This window comes from Neolamprologus multifasciatus, chromosome 7 (assembly GCF_963576455.1).
Source record: "Neolamprologus multifasciatus chromosome 7, fNeoMul1.2, whole genome shotgun sequence".
Taxonomy (NCBI): domain Eukaryota; kingdom Metazoa; phylum Chordata; class Actinopteri; order Cichliformes; family Cichlidae; genus Neolamprologus; species Neolamprologus multifasciatus.
The window spans coordinates 39,923,171-39,941,419 of record NC_140445.1 but is presented as its reverse complement, the minus strand read 5'-3'; the positions used below and the strand labels follow the sequence as shown (position 1 = coordinate 39,941,419).

General features: G+C 44.4%; 2 protein-coding genes across 3 annotated transcripts in view; one reads left to right on the top strand and one right to left on the bottom strand.

The window, feature by feature from the left end:
* Window positions 1-733: 733 nt before the first annotated feature.
* LOC146514874 (E3 ubiquitin-protein ligase MARCHF5-like) overlaps window positions 734-18,249 on the bottom strand; it is a 70,608-nt gene continuing 53,092 nt past the window's right edge. The window contains exons 1-7 of one of the 2 annotated variants that reach the window (XM_085168835.1): window positions 3,859-3,878; window positions 3,009-3,078; window positions 2,401-2,600; window positions 2,082-2,212; window positions 1,843-2,014; window positions 1,271-1,437; window positions 734-1,165 (exon numbers count right to left, since the gene is read on the bottom strand). In XM_085168835.1, coding sequence (XP_085024961.1) covers window positions 1,022-1,165; window positions 1,271-1,437; window positions 1,843-2,014; window positions 2,082-2,212; window positions 2,401-2,600; window positions 3,009-3,046 — 852 coding nt within the window. In that variant the 5' untranslated portion in view covers window positions 3,047-3,078; window positions 3,859-3,878 and the 3' untranslated portion in view covers window positions 734-1,021. Of the gene's footprint in view, window positions 1,166-1,270; window positions 1,438-1,842; window positions 2,015-2,081; window positions 2,213-2,400; window positions 2,601-3,008; window positions 3,082-3,858; window positions 3,879-18,249 lie in introns of those variants that run through there. The other variant, XM_085168834.1, reaches the window with a different exon arrangement.
* On the top strand, window positions 6,099-12,401 carry actr1b (actin related protein 1B). The gene is made up of 11 exons (XM_085167817.1): window positions 6,099-6,306; window positions 7,923-7,987; window positions 8,076-8,151; window positions 8,842-8,967; window positions 9,098-9,222; window positions 10,421-10,637; window positions 10,715-10,807; window positions 10,888-11,062; window positions 11,136-11,197; window positions 11,499-11,539; window positions 11,630-12,401. The coding sequence occupies exons 1-11, from the start codon at window positions 6,259-6,261 to the stop codon at window positions 11,730-11,732; spliced, it is 1,131 nt and encodes a 376-aa protein (XP_085023943.1). The 5' UTR covers window positions 6,099-6,258; the 3' UTR covers window positions 11,733-12,401.

Here is an 18,249-nt window from a genome sequence, read left to right as displayed (position 1 = left end):
GAACAGAGGGGGCGGGGCCCGTGAGTTTCCGTCGAAAAGCTCACGGATGGAGGGACAATAAGTATATTTTATCTTAAAGATTATATATATATAAAAAAGTATCCAACTAACAAATTAAGTAACAATTTATATTTAGAATCAAATAGAAGTGAAGCAAATAACTGAACACAAAAAAAAAAGCAATAAAACAAAGTTAGAAATGTAGCAAATGATTAAAATAAAAGCAATGCAGACCTACACAATTTAAAAGTGAAAGCAGAGGCAACACCCCTCAGACACTTCGCTGATACTGGTTTGAACTTCTGAGCAAATTTATTTCTTCAGCATGCTGCTGGAAACTGGTTGACATTTACATTACATCATTATGACATGCTCACACAGCTGCTGCAGATGTGTCAGCTGCCTCCATGCCAACAGTAAAAAATGTGATTGAGGCCACCTGAGTGCAGCTTACTCCCCATCATGTTTGAGATCTGAGCTCAGTGAAATCAGAAGCTGGGTCACTGAGGCCATAGAGGGATGGTGTTGTCAGCCACAACACTCAGGTAGGCTGCGAGCCCCCTCCCCCCCGAACGCAGTGCTTTCAAGTGTCACGTTAAAGTTTTGAAACAGTCAATTTGAAGCACACAAGCTCTTTAGAGTTGTATGTGATGTAATATTACTGAGTGGAGGTTTTCATTATAACTGTATAAATAATAAATCAATGGCTGTGAATAAAGACTACAGACATGCCTGATTTAAAGAAAAAGCTTTATTAAAAATAATCCATATGGAGCTGCTGACAGACTGCAATCAGAGCAATCCGCTAGTTAAAATACACCAGAAACACCATAGTCCAGTTACAGTCTGGTTCTGACCCACTGGGCTCCATAACGGTGTGAGCAGGTTCAGCTTGAGGTTGTATTGCAGATCATTTGACCAGAGTGAGGCAAGACACAGTGTCAGTGTTCACATTGTCTGGTAAAAACAGTTTAAACTCCTCCAGGATTTAGTTAAAAACAATTCTGCACCATCTCCGCCTCTAATTGCCGCTGCCATCCCTGTGGCGCTCTGCTCTCCGAACGTCACCATAGTTGAGGATGCGCCTGCTGGCGTGCATGATGAACAGCTGCTTTGTGAAGTACACCTTCAGCACACCTTTGAGCAGCACGTAAGCACTGCCACCCTGTGGAGCAGACACCAGTAAACCAGTCAGTACCACCGGCTTCTTAGCCAACCAATAACCTTACAGAGCACATCATTCTCCAATCAGAGGTCTGAGTACATTTACCAGCAAAGCGCGCTGCAGGTGAGAGGTCACAGACGGGAACAGTAGCCGCCCAGTTAGAACAGCAATGGAGGGAAACAGGAGTGCGCCACAAAGCATCCTGGAGGTCAGGAACTGACGCTTCCCTCTGGGCTCATCCACGGGAATGGGGGGCAGGTACTGCCGATTTTCTGTGGGGGAGGGGTGGACTCACCTTTAAACAAGATCTGACAGAGCAATTCCTCATGATAGTGAGCAGAGTCAAAAACCGTAACACTGACGTTGCAGCGACAGATGTCTAAACTAGGACAGGAACAACAGCACCCCCCTCTGACTGCCTGCAGTACTGCATCTGCCATTTACAGCAAACCTTAATGGACTTTACAAGGTCATTTGTCCCATGGCAGCAAATATGGCACAACTTAGAATTCTGTTTTATTTATAAGCAGTGAAACACGAGGAAATTTTATACCATAAAGAACAAATTCGTGAGTTAATCAGCACACCTGAAAGAATATAAAAGGTCTTAAAACATTTAACTTTAAGTGAAACTGCTCATGCATCTGCACTGCGACATATTCCGGGTGTGCGTGTACCTGACGGCAGCTTTGGTTCGTAGCAGCATTTCTGCCACAGCTTCAAGACGCAGTCATCCCAGCGGACGGTCTTCCCAAGAATGAGCAGTACAGGGATGGCGGGCAGGCCGGAGAGCAGGAGCACAGGCCTTGCTCCCCGTATAGCCATCATACCATTTGCCCGTCCCATAACCTGCAGAACACGAGGTGTTGAGGACGCTGCCAATGTGATGCCCTTACAAGACGTTCCCTCTGTGTACCTGCACGACCGTCACAGCACCGTAGCTCAGAGCTGTCCAGTACGCCGTCCCAACCACCAACCCAAGGGTCCCAAATGGACCGATGGCTGTCAACGTTCTGTCCACCACTTGCAGAAAGTCGACCAGTGGGCCTGAGGAGAAACAACAACCCAGGATCAACGTTAACCCACTACGCGTTCTCCACTGACAGGATGCACCACCCTTCCTACACCTGTTAAACACCATGTGTTCAGTTTCTCCCTTCGCCTGAAGGGGTAGTAGAGAGCTCCACCACACCTCTGAGGACCTATGATATGACCCTGAATAAGTTGATACTCACCCATCTGCGGGAAGATGACAGAGTACGCCACCTCACACAGCTGACATCTGATTGGCTGCTGGCTCACTCTCAGTCTATTGTCCAGCCAGTACTGCAAGCAGGTCAGGTGCACCCACTTAGTGCTTCCTCTGCACCTGCAGGGACTCAGCCACTCAGCACCAGGGTCATCCTGCTCTGTGGCAAAACACACCCAGCAGTGCCTGAAATGAGACATGAATGAACGTCAGCTTCAAGTTCGCTCATGAAACATTTAAAAGGTGTTAAAACACACAAGGCCTCACTGCAGCTGCACAACTTATACACAAGACGGCAGTATAGCCCCTAAATTACCCAGAGGCACCACACACAAAAGAGTTCAGCCTGAAAATGAGCCGAGCAGCAGCACAAAAATAAAATTAGAAAAAGTTAAAATTTTACAAAAACGTTTTCATAACAATTCAAGGAAAACAAAATGTATTAAAATTTAGAATTACAGTCACCATCTTAATAATTGCAACAACTGAAAGATTAAGTTACTGGAACATCTGCATACACAAAAAAGTGAAAGAGTTCATTTTAACTTGTTTCAGCTTTGTGGAATTAAAGTTGATTCTGAGGATAAATCTTACTTCTCAGATGGCTGCAGAGCCATGATGTTACCAGGCATAGTCTGAACCACAGCAGGCTGCTCCACTCAGTCTGGAGAGTCAAAGGTGGCATCGTTAAATAGATAAGGTAAAGTAAAAGGGCGTGACACGTTTGCAAATAATCAGAGTTCAAAACCCACACCTGCGTCTAAAAACAAACAAAAGAAAACCCAGCATGTCCATCCATCTATATTAAACGTACCAGCGTGAGGTGGTAGCGAGTACATTAGAAAATGAAATACAATGAAACCAAAAAGAGTACCGACACGGAGAATGTGTTTCGTTTATTTGGACACGGAGAATGTACGTTCAAATTAAATGTCTGATGTTTAAAAAAGTGACAGCAGGTGAGATAAAAGCGCAAAGCCCCTTAGCCTCGGACTGCGGCTAAGCTAATGGCAGGATGTGGGTCAACGAGTGCCCAGATTTCTGACAATGATCCGAACCACCAACCCTGAGGTCCGTCAGAACCTCACACCTGTGCTCACTCACATCTCCACGGTCTGTGAGCGCTCATCCAGCCAGCAGCATCACGCCTCCTCCTCCTCCCCACTCTCCAAAACTCGTTTGAAAGCCGTTTACAGAATTCAAACTTCACTTTGTAAAAAGAGCTCTGGGGGGAAGTTACGACTATATCACACCGGAAGCAGCCTTCACACTTTTGTTTCATTAAACCTGTATTCTCTAAGAACATAAACACACTTAAGAGTTTTTATAATTTAGCTAACAGCACATTAACTACTAACCTACATATCGCGCTGGCACAACAGCACTTCTACAAAGCGTATCCTGTTAAAACAGCGCGTGCCACTTACGTAAACCCTCAACTCACCTGAGAAATGCATACCGCTCCCACCTGCTCGAGCCAAGTCTCAGCTGTGTTTTTATCATTCCCCAGGCCCCGTGGACCCGCCCACTTTGGCTTTTTTCTAGCTTTCTGATTGGCTGGATCCCGTGACACTGGTAATGCCTTGAGGGTACACGGAAAATGTATTTAAAGCTGCATTTGTCGACTTTTATTTAGAGTGTGAGTTACTAGCAATTAAAGACTGCCCTGCAAATACTATCTGTAATATTTCTGTTAAACAAGAAGTCACATACTTGGGACTGTTAATATCCAAAGACCAAAAATTAAGATGCTCTTCAAACTTCACTCCAATTATACAGAAAACCCTAAAAAAAGTTCAACCAGTGGCTGCAAAGGGACTTGTCGTTGAAAGGTAGAGTGTTAATTACTAAAGCTGAAGGGATATCCCGATTAACATATGCTGCTCTCTCCTTACATCTGGATAAGAAAATTAGTAAAGATATTGACCGTATGCTCTTTAATTTTATATGGAAAAACCGTACGCATTATATTAGAAAAACTGTTGTGATGAATAAGTACGAATCAGGTGGGCTTAACGTCTTAGACTTTTCTACTTTAAATAACACTTTCAAAATTAATTGGGCTAAACATTTTCTTAAAAACCCTACCTCTATCTGGAACTTTATACCATATCATATTTTCTCTCGTTTTGGTGGCTTTAATTTTATTTTAAATTGTAATTACAATGTTGAGAAACTCCCTGTAAAGCTTTCATCCTTCCATAAGCAGGTCCTCTTAGCGTGGACCCTCATTTATAAACACAACTTCTCACCTTACAAATCTGGAACAACAGAGATATTTTATATAAAAATAAATCACTTTTCCTAGAAACTTGGGTCCAAAATGGGATCCTATTGGTGGCTCAGCTGGTTAATAAAGAGGGACAACTACTTACTTACAACGACTTTATTGCACTATATAATTTTCCAATCAGTGTTCAGGAATTCTCAATGGTGCTTGGTGCCATACCCTCAGGTACTTTAATGTTATATAAAAACACTGACAGCTCAATATCTACCTCAGTCACTCTCCCTGATCCAGCTGAGTCACCAATAGGAAAAATCTGCTTTTCACAGGAACTTGGTAACAGCAATAAGAGAATACGTAGTTTATTCCAAGAAGATATCGTCTCTCTCCCATATATAATATCTTATTGGAACCGATATGTTCCAGATATCAAGTGGAAGACAGTCTGGATGATCCCCCATAAATATTTGATTGTAAATAAGGTGAAAGAAGTCTCATTTAAAATTCTACATAAATGTTATCCAGCCAGTCACTACATGGTAAAATTTAAAAGGGACATAAATACTAATTGTACTTTCTGTGGGGATCATCCAGAAACTGTGACACATCTTTTTTGGTACTGTTCTTTTACACAGAGATTCTGGAAGGAATTTAGCAGGTTTGTTATTGTCCATATTTTAAGGGAGTTTTCTTTACGATGGGAAAATGTTTTATTCTGTTTCTTTAAGTTCCCCAAGAAGAATGATAAATGTTTTTTATGATAAATTTGTTAATACTTTTAGCTAAAGTTTTTATCCATAAATGTAAGTTTACTAACAAAACACCATATTTATGTCATTTTTTAAGGATGTGGAAATGTACATACAATCAATATCAGACTCCACCAACAAAAAGGCTCTCAAAACAATATATGTATGTGAATTTTTGCGTGTATTCTTATAATTGTTACCGTTTTCTTTTACCCCTGGCTTTTTGTGTTCATGTTCTGTTGTTTTGTATACTTCATCTGTTCGTATGTTGTATACTCATTGTTTGTTAAATAAAGTAAAGATGGTGCAATAAAAATAAAAAAATTGTCGACTTTTAGTGCAACTACTGGACTTTTTTTTTTATTACGAGCAACATGAAGTGTTATCTTTTATGTTGTCACTTTCGGTGAATATATTGTCATCCTTTTTACCGACTATTAAAATGTAAATGTTTGTAAATGTAGATTAAATAAAACAATTTTTAGCTGATATTATCGTTAGAAAACACTGCTAAAAACCCCCTCTGTGTAGTAAAGCGCTTTAATTGCATTATTAGTTAAATGTGATAGTTAACTGTGATCTGCCAGCAGACCCCCAGAAACGCTGCCGCTCGTTGACAGCGTATAGACATGCTGATTGGCTCTCCGTGATGCCAGTCAGGATCTCTGGAGCTTGATTGGCTGTCTGCACCGTGAGCCCGCCTCGGTACTTTGGTTGTTGTGGTCGGGGCGGCAGCAGCGGCAGAGGAGCGTCGACAGGCGTAGAGCGGAGCGGCAAACCGGCGCTGATTTTTACATGATTAAAACACTAAACGGGCACGAAGACTCACGCGGATCGATAGAAACACACCTGAAGCGCACGTGCGGTCATGGAGTCCTATGACATTTTAGCTAACCAACCGGTGGTGATTGATAATGTAAGTATGATGATGTCATTCATCCACACCCAGCCCGAGGCCGCGGGCTAACCGTTAGCCTGCCGCTATTGTGTCGGAGCTAATAGGTCGGTGCTCACCTTTCCTGGAGGTGCAGCGGGGTTCCTCTTTCCTCTATGTTCCCTCTATGATGCTGCCAGCTCGCCTCCTCTGGCCGGCTCACTTCTGCAGCTCTCAGCCGCGTTAGCCGCTAGCCGGATCCGCTGCTAGCTCCGGGTAGCAGCAGGTTAGTGGAGCCGGATCCGGGGCGTGTTAGCTGTCCGTGGTGCTGTAGCGGCATCAGCTCACTCCTCCACCCGGCTCTGCTGCTAAATAACCAGCAGACAGGTTGCGGGAGTCACCCCGAAGCCCCACATGCAGCACAGCAGACGGCTGCTAGCATGTTAGCATGGCCGTGACACTGTCAATAACCGAGAGGGGAGCTTCATAAGCACATAGAGCTAACCTTAATTCCGTCAATGAAAGTTAAAACCTGACTATATTTTTTATTTCTCAGTGACGTGCCCTGTGACGTGCAGCACTCAGCTGGAGCTGTGTCTGATTTAAACGTGATGAATCCAGTGTATGTTCCACTCATGCCTCTTCACCCGCTCAGGCCATCAGTCTGAGCAAAGACGTTTCAGCTCCTGTCTCTTTAAGCCTATTATTTTCTCATTGGATGATCTCAGGAAGCCAACTGAGGCGCTCTGAGCGTTGTCTACAAACACAGACTGCCTGACCTGTGAGCAGGAGTCTCAGTTTAGTGTGTTTTAGGTTCAGAGACTGAAGGTTTCTCATCTTGGGCTGATTCTGTGAATTTAGGGAGGACCCCCTCCTTGGGCCATGAAAGGAGCCTCACAGACCTGCAGGTTGTGCAAAGAGAGCAAGTTTACAGTCACTTACTCAGACTCACTCGAAATTGGCATATTTTGTCTACAAGAAGCGGGAATGTGGCAACCAGGAAGGCAATGCTTTGGCAGCTTGTTGTATTTCAAACCAAAACCAAAGGTGGGGTGCCTAAACTCCACCGGGTGTGAGTTTAATGGTGGGACGAGCTCCACCCCAAGGCTTCCACCTTCAGGGATTATTTGCGATCTAAAAGTTAAAATAAGGTTTCATGTGCATGTGTGAGAGTGCGCTGATGAAGAGTTCAGAAACACAAATCAATAGGTCAAAGATCAAGCCTCAAACAGTAATCACAGTAAAGCTGATAGTTGGTGCGTTTAATGAACAGTTTTCAGTTCAGTTTATTTCAGCGTTGGTGCATTTCACATATTTTACTTGGTTGTCTTTACTCAGGTTTTACTTCACTGAGAAGTTTTGGTATCGAGCTTTAGACCGCTGAGCTTCTCTGGGCTCTTTGTGAGACATGGTTTCAGATCTTTGGGATAATTAAGCTGCTGTCGTCGGGGTTTGGCGTCTGGCGCTCCTTCCTGTTCGCTCACTCACAGCAGGAACTGAAGCTTTGTGCAGCAGAAACAACTTTTTTTTAACTTGGAGGACAAAGTGTCTGTTGAAGCAGAGGAGCTGTGACTGCTGCCAGCCTCGGGCGGCATCTCATGACCTCTCAGCTTCTTTAACCCTGTGATGCTCAAACGTCATCTTTCTTTTCCCTTTAGGGGTCGGGGGTCATCAAGGCCGGCTTTGCGGGAGACCAGATCCCCAAATACTGCTTCCCCAACTAGTAAGTTAACGGAGACTCCATGGTCTCTGTTGCTGTTTAACCAAGCCTGCAGCTCACTCTCTCAGTGCTCTGTGTGTTTCATGTGCAGCGTCGGGCGTCCAAAGCATGTGCGCGTGATGGCGGGAGCCCTGGAGGGAGACCTCTTCATTGGGCCCAAGGCCGAGGTACCGCTGCTCCTCCTCACTGCCGATTAAACTACATCCCTGCTGACACTCACTGCCCTTTTATGATGCTGTTATCTTTATTATTATTATTATTATTATTATTATCATCATCATTGTAATTATTATTATCATCATTATCATTTTTATTATCATTATTGTTGATGTTGTTGATATTGTGTGGAGCTTCGATGGGCCACACCTTCATCACAAACGCTCCTTTAAAGTCGACTCTTTATTGTTCCTGCTGAGGTCGGTGCAGAGGCAATCAAACCTGAGATTGCAGACCTTGGTGAGGCAGTGTCATCTTTACCGAAAGGCGTTTAATGTGTGAGAGCACGTAAATGTCATGTATTTAGTAACCTTATGATGGCGATTGAAGGTGATGAAGGATGTGATGTGTGGCCATGCTTGAGCTGCTCATCTCTAGCAGCTTCAGGAGGTCCAGCAGCTCTGCTCTCACTGGAAGAGGAACAGGAAGTTATTGCCCTGCAGGATCAATAAAGTTTCTTGTTTTGAATACAGGGTTTTTTTTTGGTTGTGTGGGGTTTTTTTCTTTTGTTTTTTCCAGATAATTGTCACATGACCTTCTCACAGCATTTGCAGCTCTCTTTTTTCCATCAGATCAAAGCATGTGACTGGATCACATTTTCAGGGAATAATAAACTCTCCTCCTCCCCCTCCTCCCGTCAGGAGCACAGGGGCCTGCTGTCGGTGCGGTACCCAATGGAGCACGGCATCGTGACCGACTGGAATGATATGGAGCGGATCTGGCAGTACGTTTACTCCAAGGAGCAGCTGCAGACATTCTCCGAGGAGGTGAGCTCCTCTCCGGCTCTCTCACTTCCACACACTAGCTTGTCGCGACACCGCTAACCCTGTGTTGTTTTTTTTTTGTTTTGTTTTTTTTTTGTTGTTGTTGTTGTTTTGGTTTTTTTACCTTTCCCAGCATCCTGTGCTGCTGACAGAGGCTCCTCTGAACCCGAGCAAGAACAGGGAGAAGGCGGCTGAAGTGTTCTTCGAGACTTTCAACGTGCCGGCACTCTTCATCTCTATGCAGGCCGTGCTCAGTCTGTAAGAACTCACTTCCTGTTTGTGTCCTCATGTTGCTGACTCAGCATTGAGCTGAAGGCCGCGTGAACCTCAGCCTCATGTTTGGTCAAGAAACAGTTAAAGGTGTTAAACGCACACGAGGGCTCACTGAAGACTCGCTGCAGTTGCATGGCTCACACACAAGGTGGCAGTATAGGCCCTAAATTACCCTGAGTCACTGCAAGCTCTCACGCACACACACAGGGTTCTGTGCTGATTGTAGGTGTGTTCCTCATTAAAGGGGAGGACCCTGACCGCCATCTGTGACAGCTCACTGAGTCTTTGTGTGCTTTGAACCAATCAGATGTGACTTTGGGTCACATTATGATCTGAGCCCCTCTGTGATGGAAGGCCTTCACACACTGGGCAAGTAAAATCAGCATGAGTGTTTCTTTTCTTAAAACAGCTGTCGAACTTCACAGAATGAATGTGTGAGACTCAGAAGCTTGGAACATGCTCGGCGTTTCAGAGTTTTGACCAAACGGATCGCTGCATTTGGCAACAAGTATGCTTGTAGCTCAAAGTGTACACTGGTACTGAATCTACACTACGTCAAAACGGTAAATAATCCGTTTTGACGTCACAACTAGCTGCTGCTGCCTCCTCAGGTGTTGTCTCAACTCTGCCAAGGAGCTCAAACTGCCCACTGACATGAAACATGGCCAAAGCTTCGACCCTGGATCACAACAGGAAATCCTCCTGCTGCTTGCTGCCTGCATATAAACCAGAATCTGTTTCTTCCCTTTCTTGCTCAGAAATGCCAGTACCAGCTCATCATTGCTTCACGGCCACTCCGTTTTTTTTTTGTTTTTTTTTCACTGTGCGCATTGTGAGATCAAATTTTCGTCAAAAATGTTCAGATCTGAAAAACGTGCCAACCCCGGAACAGAGTCTGTGCAGGACGCAGAGGGTCGATTATTAAACGTGAAGCCTGAGTTTAACATGTTGCTGGGCTGAGAAACGTCCTGATGTTAACATGACTGGACCTGATGGGGTTTTGATGGTTCTCCTGTTGTGTCTGTGTGTTGATGACATTTTAATTGTCTCTCTAAGTTAGAGAAAAGTGCATGTGATGCATGTTGCGTCGTCTTCGCGTCTGTTCACCAGACAGAATCAGAGCAGGCTAGAAGACGTTTGCTGAGTCTCTATCATAACCGTGATGGCCTCTGTTTTCCTACAGGTACGCCACAGGCCGCACCACTGGCGTAGTGCTGGACTCGGGCGATGGTGTGACCCACGTGGTGCCCATATACGAGGGCTTCGCCATTCCACACTCTATCATGCGTGTGGACATCGCTGGGAGAGATGTGTCGCGGTACCTGCGACTGCTGCTGCGTAAGGAAGGATACAACTTCAACACGTCGGCCGAGTTTGAGGTCGTTCGCACCATTAAAGAGGTGAGGCGGCGGCGGTGGCGGTGCTGAAATGTGAGTCAGGTGTTATGAGAGTTTCTAATGTTCTCATGTCCCTGCAGAGAGCCTGCTACCTCTCCCTGAACCCTCAGAAGGATGAGACCTTAGAGACTGAGAAGGCTCAGTACGTCCTCCCTGACGGAAGCACTTTAAACGTAAGTCCTGTTCCTACTGATTGGTCGTTCCCGTGTAGCGTTCCTCCCCATTCCCCTGACATGTGACCTTGCGTTTTCAGATCGGCCCCGCCAGGTTCCGCGCCCCGGAGCTGCTGTTCAGACCAGACCTGATCGGAGACGAGAGCTCAGGCATCCACGAAGTCCTGGCCTACGCCATCCAGAAGTCCGATATGGACCTGCGGCGCACGCTCTTCTCCACCATCGTACTGTGTGGCGGCTCCACACTCATCAAAGGTCAGTGCACGCACTGCAGTCTGTAAAACTTCCTGTTTGCAGCGGCGAGTAACACTGTACTGTCCCCACTCAGGCTTCGGCGAACGGTTACTGACTGAAGTGAAGAAGCTCGCACCCAAAGACGTGAAGATCAAGGTAAGCTCTGACTGGGACACGCCCACAGTAACCTCTGACCTCCTGCTCCTGCTCACTGAAGTACTCGCAGCACAGAGGCATCCCAAGCCTGTTTCTCATGAAAATGCTTGGGAGGAGGAGGAGAGCAGAGATGTATACATTTAAAAGAAATATATTTATGTATTCACAAAGCAAACAAAATGCTTTGTAAACCGTGAAGAAGTCTTGGAGAGGAGGACTCAGTGAGGAGATGTCATTTAGGAGGTGTGAGTGAGGATGTCTCAGCAGGAGGTGTCAGTGACCTGTGGTTTCTCTTTGGCAGATCTCGGCCCCCCAGGAGAGGCTGTACTCCACGTGGATTGGGTAAGTCTTTGATTCACTCGTGTGTCACTGTGTGTCTTTGTGGCTGTTCCCTCTGATTGGTCCTTTCTCTGACCCCACTTCTTGATGCAGTGGCTCCATCTTAGCGTCGTTGGACACCTTTAAGAAGATGTGGGTGTCGAAGCGGGAATATGAAGAAGACAGAGCACGTGCCATCCACAGGAAGACCTTCTAGGCCAATAGCCCCTCAGAACTGTCCTCATTGCTCCCCCCCCATCCACCTGCTTCTAACCCACCATTGACCTCCTGCTCCTCAACCTGCACACACACACCTTTATGTGTGCTCGTCTCCATATTTACCTCCTCTGACCCCCCTCCCCTCCATGTTCTTCCTGCTGTCAGGTGGCGGTGACAGCACGCTCTGAACGTGACATGCATGCACACACACGCACCCACACACACATGCACACACACTCGCACACAAACACACACTAGCATGCGCACACACAGACGTGTGCGCACACACACAGGGCTGTGGGGCGTGCTGGAGGTTGCGGGTGGTGCTGTGGATGCTCTGAGCTCCACACTGAAGCCTGTGAGGCATGATGACATCATAAACCTGAATGTTTTGTTTGCTGATGTTCAGATTTGATTTCATGTCTGTTTGTAGCTTCTCTGACATGAAGCTCTGTGCTATTAAACTGTATTATAGATCTGATCTGCACATGTATTCTGTCAGCACGGTTCATTTATCGTCGCCGCTCATGATCTTCTTTACCAATGAAATGTTTTTTTAGCTGAACATGGCATCACGAGTTTGTGTGGAGGAAAATGTTCAGCAATGTCTTTATGTCGGCTTTTTGTCCGAGCTGACAGATTAAAACAAAATTTGGGAAAAGCTTCACTCAGTTTTCATTTTCTTTGCTTTAGAATTTATTTTATCATGAAATATTTCATTACAAAGTTGTCATCGTGGTAATTTATTATAAATTAATTTTTCATGAAATAATTCATAAAATTATTGTAAATTAATTTGCCTACAAGTAATCTATTAATTCATCAAATTCATTATCATAGTCATTTGTCTGTGTAATCTATGATAACACAATCACGAAGGGTTTAATCATAAATTAAATCAAAAAATAAAGTCATTGTAGTAATTATGTATGATAAAGTAAGCCACGATCAGGTCTTCATTAAGTAATTTATTACAAAGTAATTCATCATGAATAATTATTAATAATAATAATAAATAAATGTAAAAGATTTTAAATTAAAGTAGTTCATCATAAAGTATGTTGATTGGTTTTTATTACCGCTAATCATTTTAAAGCTCAGTTTTTAAAACCTTACGATGTAACTACAGCTCAGTCCATGCAGCAGTATATTAACCCTATTAAGACCTACCATAGAACCAAGTCCGCCAGAGCTTATATTATATTTTTACATGCTGTATTGCAATTTTTGGGAGTATTTTAAGTTGCTATATATCAATACAACCATAATAGCCCAAATTTTAATAATATGTATGCATTAAGTGCATAGTAATTAAATAAATTGCAAAAAAGTGCAATAAACTACAAAAAATTTGAAAATCTTTTTTTTAAACATATGTTCCTAGTTGAAGGAATTTAAGAGACTTATCCCTCAAAACTGTAAATACAAAAAAGTTGCATAAAATAGTTTCCCACCACAGGAAATTTATTTTGAATGTCTTCATAGTTTCATTTTTGAAATACACCAATTTTTATATACTGCAGGAAAAACGAAAATAAATATTATAATGCAAATTTGCAAAAAAACAGCATATGCATCAAAATAAACTATTTCCAACAGTGCAATTTGAGTTCTAAGTATCCCAGAAACTATTCAGAAAAGCATAAAGTCAAACATAACTTTTAAAACACCAGTATAGGCTTATAAGGTAAAAAACGACATTTCCGCGAAAATGACGTCACTTCCGGTTTCGGGCAGGTAATGGCGGACATGCGATAGTTCGCGCTGACGTCTATTCCAACTTAGGAAGTGTTACGAACAACTGATTGGATCGGCAAAGTGTGGAATATTATGTTTTTGTTGCTGCAAGTGCTTCTTATGCAATTTTTGCAAAGGTGTATGTGGAAGGAAACCGTGACTTAGGACAAGCTGATGGTATAAGATGTAAGTACAACTCTTCCGGTTTCATATGCAAAAAATTTTATTGCGCTAGCTTACATGGTTCCGGTTCTGCAGGGATTTAAAAATAGTTATGCAAAACCGAGCGTTCCCGCTTCGACCGGTTTTAAAGGGTTAATGACTAACCTCGTATTGTGGATGGATTATCTCAGTTGTTCTACTGACTGATGTTTAATCCGTTTACAGCATCCTGCCATGCGATTGCATTTATCCCTAACCATCGTGAATCCTCGTGTTAACTTTTATCAAGTGGAAAAAAGCTAGCGTTCATCCTCCGGCTTCACTGTGTTTATGTTATGCTAACATAGGTGTGTCGCTAGCGATCATGTAGCACATCATTATATACCAGCTAGCCCAACTTCAGTAACCCTAAGAACGTCACTGCTGTTTAGTTTCCTGTCTTCATTTATGAAGGAAGTGATAGCAGAGCTGTACGTTTTAATTTTTCTGAAATCCCACAGCCAGAACATGCTATATTATTTAATCTGGAGACTTCCCATGTACCACTAGAGGGAGCCCAAGTACCACCAGTGGTACACGTACCACAGTTTGCGAACCACTGCTTTTCAGAAAGCTAATTTCTGGTGCTTGTATCTGCAATCTTGTTCTTTCTGTCACTACCCAAAGCTTGTGACTATAGATGAGGGTAGTGACGTAGGCCAACTGGTAAATTGAGAATTTCGCTTTCACGCATCCGCAATACTCCAGCCGGAGCACCAATTCATCAATCCCGCCCCCTTCTCCCCTTACTCGTGCACAAGACCCCCGAGATACTGCTCTATTTGGGGCAGAACTCGTCCCTGACCCAGAGAGGGCACCTCAACGCACCCAAGGCGTGCGTTGAGGTGAGCCAGACTATCTATCCTGTATCTCTCAACTTCAAACACTAACTCAGGCTACCGGAGAGGTGACATTCCATTGGTTGTCTCGGTAACTGGGGATTGGTCCGCAGGGTCTCCACCCGTGGCTGTTGCCCAGCCCACGTTGCACCCAACTCCTACGACGCCTCTTTCAGGTGATGGGCCTACAGGAAGGTGGACCCATGTCCCTTTTTTGAGCTGTGCCCAGCCAGGCTCAATGGATTAAGGCCCAGCCACCAGACTATCGTCCTCGGGCACCTCCCCTGGCCCTGGCTTCAGGGCGGGGTGAATGGTTCCCTTGGTCTTCTGCTCATGGGGTTTTTTGAATTGCTCTTTGTCTGGTCCCTCTCCCAGGACCAATTTGCAATGGGAGACCTTACCAGGGCACAAAAAGCCCCTGACAACATAGCCCCTGGGATTCCAGGGACACACAAACCCATTCACCATGATAAGGTACCGATTGACAAAGGGGTAATTTATCATTTATCAATTCATTTATCATAAAGTAATGCATCACTAAATAATCCATCATAAAGTCATAATTCTTTGTCATAAAGTAGTTCATCTTAAAGTAACTTTGACTGTGCCCGTGCACAGCCAGCTGGTCATGTCATGTTATACAGTGATACAGTCGACCATCAGAGTGAAGTGAATCATGATGTCAGCAGCTGATGAGCTTCTCTGTTCCCCTCAGGGAATGAAAATCAAACATTCAGTTTTTTCTTAAGGTCTGAAAGGGTGAAGGGTCATCTCAGGAAATGGTACTTACTTACAATGTTTGAATTTAGCCTGACTCTGTTAAGCTGTAATTCCAAATGTCCATCTTGGAACTTTCTGACCTGTGCATTAAAAATACATTATGCATTGCATATGCATTTAAAATAAAGCCAGAGGAGTACACAAGAGAAGACAGGAATACAGAGAAGTATACAGGTGAACAGAGGAGAACACAAAAGTACACAGGAGAACTTAGGAGTACAGAGGTCCTGCCCCTCGTTTATCTGTTGCCTGTGCACTGTCAGGGTGTAACGGTGCAAACATATGCAAACTTCTTCTCCATACTCCCCCCTCAATGCTTCAACGTTGGCATTGTCGTCCAGGTCAAAGGTCACTTTTCACTTTCATATCAGGGTTTGGTCAATGTGCAGGGAAGGTGTTGAGACTTTTACCCTGAATTTCATGTTTTCTTTAAATAAAACATGTCTATTAGAGTTGAGTAAACGACCCCTGACTCACCTAAAGGACCCACCTCAGGGTTGGTCCTTAAGATGAGCCACAGAAATTTGTCCATGAATGGAAAACTCTAGATATGATTTTGGCCGGATTGGGGAAAGGCTGTCACTGCTCCACAGACCCGTTCTCTCCTGGAAGGTCCTGTGTAGTTGGGATTCATTGAACTATCAGCCATCCACCTGAGCCAGAGCTGCTGTTACTGACCGTATCAAGAGACTCGGAGCAGCACGGATAAACATCAGTGAGGACTGATGTTTATTTGTTACCTTCATACAGAGTGCAGTAAAGAGCAAAAAATGGTGTCAGCCCACCTGCTCTCAGGTGTGTCACAATTTCGGAAGCTTTGAGAATTTGTAACAGATGTTGTGGGTCTTCATTTTCTGTCTTCGGATTCGCCCGGGATGTTCGGATTTGAGCTGAGTGCATCTGTGACAGGAACCAATCAGATATCTGCTGATGCTGATGGAGAATCTGAAGCACTTTAGCTGAAACATGACCAGCAGGTGTCAGTGTGACATCACTGCACCTTCTCTCCATCAGTCTGGTGATATTTGTTCAGGTGTGTTTTAATTCAATTCAATTCAATTCAATTCAATTTTATTTATATAGCGCCAAATCACAACAAATGTCGCCTCAGGTTGGAGCTGTAAAAGTCTTGATTGACCACAAATAGAAAATAAGCAGGTCTGTGTCTCTCAAACTTCTGACTGCCTTTTTTGTTTGACACTGAGGAGAAGAAATCCAGGATCAACGTACGGCGGAAGGTCCGACTCGTGATGGGGCTCCCACACCCAGCCTGAACACAGTCCGGCCTGTACTACATGTGTCTGACCTGGATTCATATTCTTATATGTAATAAAATTTAAAATTAAAAAAACAGTGAACATGAGTAACATTTAGGCTAGTAAAATATTTTACAGCATTACGATTATATCCCCATAAAAGGTGAGAATATGTGAAAGAAATGATCTGCTGAGTGAAGCAGAGTGAAGATGAGTGTGAAAACTTTAACAATAATAAACCCTGGTGTGACTGATTATTGGCAATAAACAATAAAAGTATCAGTATTATGTCTCAGCTAACACGAGCAGCTTCATGTTTTGCCTCGTGTATCTGGTGGAGGTGAGTGCATGAATTATGGATGAGGTGATCATATCTGCCTTCCTCGTACGGAGCGGAGACAAGGCACCAGGAAGCCAGCAGGTGATGGAGCGAGCAGTGCAATCAGCCTCCTGTGTCTGAGAGATATTTACAGCCTGCCCTGAACACTGCTCTGCTCAGCATCGCGCGTCAGACCCCCACAGAGTCTCCTCAGGATGTTTCTTGATGGAGGACAAACACGCATCACCCGTCAGTCAAACAGGCCACGCCCCTAATGATGCAAACAGGTGAGTTCTAAAAACCTCCCTCGTTCAGGTGTTACGAAGCGGGGGCATTATCTGTCCTTCTCCATGCTTTGCTCACTTTGTGGGCTGGATCAGTGAAAGTCGCATTTCTGTCCGTGATCACCTGCCGCATCAAATCTGTGAAACAGGCTGAAAACTGAAGACGCCACACCTGGTCATACAAGTGACCCCACCCACTGACTGTCAGCAGTACCTGCAGCTCCGTTTGCTCAGTATGTGCATGACCACACATGCGCATGAACACTTGTTTTCATATCTTAGTGAGGACATCTAATTGACATAATGCTTTTCCTTAGCCGCTTACCCTAACCACAGCCATCAAAACACCTAATCCTAACCCTTAAAACCACATTTTGAACCTCAAAAATGCCTTCAAACTTGTGGGGATGGGAGCTTTGTCCCCATAAGTGACTGTTGGTCCCCACAAGTATAGTAACATTCCAATTTTTGGTCCCCACAAAGATGTGTAAACATGATGCAAACACACACACTCACACAGACACACACACACACACTTAAGCTGATCTGAAATCACTGTGGATGCTCTGGGTTACCGTAGCAACAGCTTTCCCTCCTGAGATGTCTTTGATGCGGTTATGATCTGAGCTGCCTCGCAGCAGCTAATGAGGCTGTGGGTAAAGTTTGAGCATGTGCGCAGCGGGGGGCGAGAAGGTGAGATGAAGTTGGGAAGTGTGGGCTGAGTGTCGGGAACAACCTCATCTTTTCATCTCCTCGTCTCCCTCTGTTCTCTCCTCTGCTTCTCACTTTGGAGAAAAGAGCAGTGAGCTCACAGAGCACTAATGAGCTAATGTGACAGAGACATGTTTGACTGGCTCAAGTAGCACGAATAACAGCGGTCAGTTCACCACATGGGCAGAAAGAGCCAGAGTGGTACTTCAATCCCACCAGCATTGTTTGATTCATACGTTAGACATTTAGGTTTGAACTGTTTAGGAGAGGATAAAGTGGCGGCTCTGATCTGCTAACTTCCTGCTTCGTTCCCTGTGTAAAAAGACAAGGCACATACAGAGGTATCCAGGCAGTCAGCGAGACAAAGAACCACTTGAGAGGCAGAAGG

What these genes read in the sequence shown, in the direction of transcription:
- actr1b (XM_085167817.1), top strand. Translation starts at nt 6,259, where the DNA reads ATGGAGTCCTATGACATTTTAGCTAACCAACCGGTGGTGATTGATAAT. An exon ending in CCAAAGACGTGAAGATCAAG is followed by an intron (nt 11,198 to 11,498) that starts GTAAGCTCTGAC and finishes TCTCTTTGGCAG; the next exon opens with ATCTCGGCCCCCCAGGAGAG. An exon ending in CTGTACTCCACGTGGATTGG is followed by an intron (nt 11,540 to 11,629) that starts GTAAGTCTTTGA and finishes TTCTTGATGCAG; the next exon opens with TGGCTCCATCTTAGCGTCGT.